Here is a 4,725-nt window from a genome sequence, read left to right on the forward strand (position 1 = left end):
CATTCGATCGAGGGTTTGCCAATCAGGAAGTGCTCGATCGACTAAACTGGTGGTCGATCGAGTACTTTTATCAGCAAATCTGCTCGATCGAGTACGAGGACAACTCGATAAAGCGAGAGGGTTTTGAAAGTGGTCGATCGAGTACAGCTAGGACTCGATCGAGTAAAAACATGACAGAAAACCTCTCGATCGAGTAAGAACATGCTCGATCGAGTGCAAAAATTTCTGGAAAAACAAAACCCTCGTGAAAACAGTTTTGACGAAACAAAACAAACGCAATTTTGATCAAAACTGCATCAAAACAATTTTACAATTTGACAAAACTTGACATATTGTTATAATCTCCGTATAAAACAACAATATGCATAAAACAAATTGAAAAACAAGATGAAATAACCGTGTAAAACATGTCACGGTTTCAAAATAAAATTTCAGCCGTGTATACATGGCACGGTTTTCGAGACAAAACAATCGTTTCAAAATCGTTTTTTATGAAAAATCACAATGAAAATTTACGTGGCCTCGCTCTGATACCACTTGTGGGGTAATATCCGTATAAGACCCTTTAAATTTAGGACTATAACGTAAATTTAACATGTGAAATATGGTCATAAACGAAATACAATAATGAAACGATAAAGATAAGGAATCAACCTCGGGTCCTTTGATGCACGGCGTAAAGAACAGAAATCAAACGAGATTCCCTCCTAATTGTTGCACCCAAGATTTGTCCGAGAAATGCCCTTGTGCTAGAACGTGTTCTCCGATTGTCTTGCAATATTGGGAGAACTTGATGTGAGTTTTTCTCGAGATGTGAGATCTCGGTTTCAGAGAGAAAATTAATCTCTAAAACCCTAATTCTTTTCACTAATGATGATTAGGTTAAACAAGAGGAGGAGCTCTCCTTTTTGTTCTCCTAATCTCGGTTTGGCCGAGTGGATCAAGGAGGAAATGGGCTTCCATTTTCTCCTTAAGTTTAACTCGTAGTCCGACCCGAAAATTGCTAAATGTATATGACGCGGTTTATTATAAATCGTCATCGGTTATCGGCTATTAAAACATCAACTAATAACACGGGTTAGTTGAAGTGTTAATACATGTCCGACAAAGACGATATTGTATAATTAATTCAATATACATTAATCAAATGTAAAACGCTTATATTTAATTTTACGAATTAACTGGTTAATTCGCCTTAGCCCATAATATTTAATCCGTATTAAATATAATATCTCAACATCATATTTTGACTAATTACTAGTCAAATAACTCGGACTAACTGGTTAGTCAAATTTGGCATCTACATGACTATATTTTCATACCGTCACATCTCTCAAACGTATCCTATAGGTGTGACTTTTAGGGACCAGTTGATCACCGCCATCTGTATGACAATAACGTCAAACTTATCTAGCAAGCCAACCGTTATTGATAAACGTGGATCAACTGATAATAATACCAAAAGTATGCCATTTGATCCTTTTAGAGGTTTATAAGTCCTTGCACTAACTGTTAAGGACACCAACCCCAACATGCTGGGGGCACCAATTCCAGGAAAGCCACTTGTCCTCTATATCGCAGCACAAGAATGCTCGCTGGGGCAATGTGTGCTCAAGAGATTGAAGACCGCAAGGAGAGAGCACTCTACTACTTGAGCCGTACCTTGGTGGGATATGAATTAAATTACTCTCCCATAGAGAAGATATGTCTAGCATTGGTGTTTGCCATCCAAAATTTGAGGCATTATATGCAAGCACATACTATACATGTGGTCTCAAAGGTTGACCCAATCAAGTACATACTCTCAAGACCAGTGTTATCTGGAAGACTTGCGAAATGGGCAGTGTTACTTAAGCAATACGACTTGGTGTTCGTGTCTCAAAAGGCTGTGAAAGGTCAAGCTATTGCCGACTTCTTTGCTGATCACCCAGTACCAGCAGAGTGGGACATTTCAGATGACCTTCCAGGAGAAAAAATCTTCTACGTGGACGTTCTACCCCCATGGCAAATGTACTTTGATGGTGCTGCAAGTCAAGATGGAGCTGGAGCTGGAGTTGTATTCGTAACTCCACAAAATCATCCCATGCCATATGCATTTACACTCACTCAGTTGTGCACAAATAATATGGCAGAATACCAAGCTCTCATACTCGGCCTTCAAATGGCGATCAAAATAGGCGTCAGGGATATGGACATCTATGGAGACTCAGAGTTGGTGGTCAACCAAGTCCTTGGTGAATATGAAGTGAAAAAGGAAGACTTGATTCCCTACCATCAACGAGCATTACAACTGCTGAATCAACTTGACGACATCCACGTTGGTCATGTACCGAGGAGTGCCAATAAGTTGGCTGATGCGCTTGCTAATCTTGCAGCCACTTTGGCACTGGGGACAAAAGAGTCTATGCAAGTCCCAGTCTGCAATCGTTGGGCAGTATCATTGCTTGAAGGAGAAGAAAATGTAGACACAACCAATATGATATGCGTCTACACAGCTGATGAAGATGATTGGCGTCAACCTATCATTGATTTCTTGGACCACCAAAAATTACCTGATGATCCCAGACACAAGGTTGAGATACGTCGACGTGCTCCAAAGTTTATTCACTATAAAGGGACGCTCTACAGACGTTCTTTCTCAAGCGAATGGTTGAGGTGTCTAAGCAAGGACGAAGCTGTTGAAGCAATGCATGAAGCCCACTCTGGAATTTGTGGCGCTCATCAATCTGGGCCTAAACTTCATGATCGCGTAAAGAGAATGGGGTATACTGGCCAAACATGGTACAAGATTGTATGGACTTCGCAAAAAAATGTGAACCCTGTCAGTTCTATGCAAACTTCATACACCAACCGTCGGAGCCGTTATATCCTACTATTTCTTCATGGCCCTTTGAAGCTTGGGGACTTGATGTTGTGGGACCTCTTACTCCAAAGGCCTCAAATGGACACGAGTATATCCTCGCTGCCACTGACTACTCCTCAAAATGGGCAGAAGCCATCACACTACGGGAAGTGAAGAAAGAAAATGTTGTGGACTTCATTCGAACCCAAATCATCTACAGATATGGTGTACCTCAACGTATCACAACTGACAATGGGAAACAATTCTTCAACCATCCGATGACAAGTCTGGGAGAAAAATTCAAGTTCAAACAATACAAGTCATCCATGTACAATGCTTCTGCAAATGGTTTGGCTGAATCCTTCAACAAGACCCTTTGCAACTTGCTGAAGAAAGTAGTAGCAAAGTCGAAGCGAGACTGGCATGATAGAATTGGTGAGGCGTTGTGGGCGTATCGTACCACATACAAAACACCTACTCAAGAAACCCAGTATGCGTTGGTGTATGGAGTGGAGGCCGTGTTTCCATTAGAGTTGCAGATCCCTTCCTTGCGCATCGCTATTCAAGAAGGACTCACGGATGACGAAAATGACAAATTGCGATTAGCAGAATTGGAAGCTCTCGATGAAAAAAGATTAGAGGCTCAACAAAAGCTCCAATGTTATCAAGCAAGGTTGTCACGCGCATTCAACAGAAAAGGTGCGTCATCGGTCTTTCCAAGTAGGAGACCTGGTGCTTGTAGTACGAAGGGCAATCATCACATCTCACAAACCCGTTGGTAAATTCACCTCTAAGTGGGATGTCCCCTACGTGGTGCAAGAAGTCTACACAAATGGTGCTTATAAGATTGTTGATGAAGACTGTGTGCGTGTCGGTCCAATCAACGGAAAATTCTTGAAGCGCTACTATTCTTGAGGCTCAACAATGAAGGCTCCTGAGCAAGAGCGTAAACTGCACACCAAAGCTCCTAAGCAAGAGGTTAAACTGCATACCCCCGCCACAAAAAAAAAATCCTTCCATCTTTTATGAACTACGTCGGCTTGATGTTGTAAAGTACTTCGTGCTTTATAGGTACGTAGGCAACTTGGGTGAACATGTAGCTCAAGTACAGCCACACCTCCAAACAAACACCATTCATATTTGAACTACGTTGGCTTGATCTTGTGAAGTACACTTCGTGCTCTGCAGGTACGTAGACAGCTTGAGTGAACATGTAGCTCGAGCGCAGCCACACCTCCAAATAAAAATCATGTCTCTTTAAACTATGTTGTCTTGATCTTGTTAAGTGCAATTCTGTGGTTTAGAGAAATGTAAGTCATTGTTAATAGAGACTTTTCAAAAATGTGTTGCAATAATCTGGGATATATGTCTTCTTCCTCATGTCTTTGACAAATAGCTTGATGTATTAACCTGATGCATTGCGTAGCCTTTTGCAGTCGACGAGTCAGGTACAATGCATGACATCTCCTAAGAGAGTCGAAATAATCTGACTCAGTAGCTTGCGGTCTCTTTCTCTCGCAGCCGACGAATCGGGTACATTGCATGATAACTCCAAAGGAGAATCGAAATGATCCGACCGGAGTAGCCTCTAATCTTCATGCGGTCGACGAATCGGGTACATTGCATGATAACTCCAAAGGAGAATCAAAATGATCCCACCGGAGTATCCTCCATATGTTCATGCGGTCAATGGATCGGGTACACTGCGTGACACCGAAATGATCCGACGAATCGGGTACGTTGCGTGACACCGAAATAACTTCAAATCATGCGGTCGACGAATCGGGTACACTGCATGATAACTCCAAAGGAGAATCGAAATGATCCGACCGGAGTGAATCCACATAGGTTGATAAATAGACCGCGGTTTAATCTGAACCTGC

General features: G+C 41.9%; 1 protein-coding gene across 1 annotated transcript; it reads left to right on the forward strand.

The window, feature by feature from the left end:
* Positions 1-1,588: 1,588 nt before the first annotated feature.
* Positions 1,589-3,624, forward strand: LOC141638927 (uncharacterized). Its single transcript, XM_074448107.1, has 2 exons — positions 1,589-2,763; positions 3,063-3,624. The coding sequence occupies exons 1-2, from the start codon at positions 1,589-1,591 to the stop codon at positions 3,622-3,624; spliced, it is 1,737 nt and encodes a 578-aa protein (XP_074304208.1).
* The last annotated feature ends 1,101 nt before the right edge of the window (positions 3,625-4,725 follow it).

Source organism: Silene latifolia, unplaced genomic scaffold (genome assembly GCF_048544455.1).
Source record: "Silene latifolia isolate original U9 population unplaced genomic scaffold, ASM4854445v1 scaffold_233, whole genome shotgun sequence".
NCBI lineage: Eukaryota > Viridiplantae > Streptophyta > Magnoliopsida > Caryophyllales > Caryophyllaceae > Silene > Silene latifolia.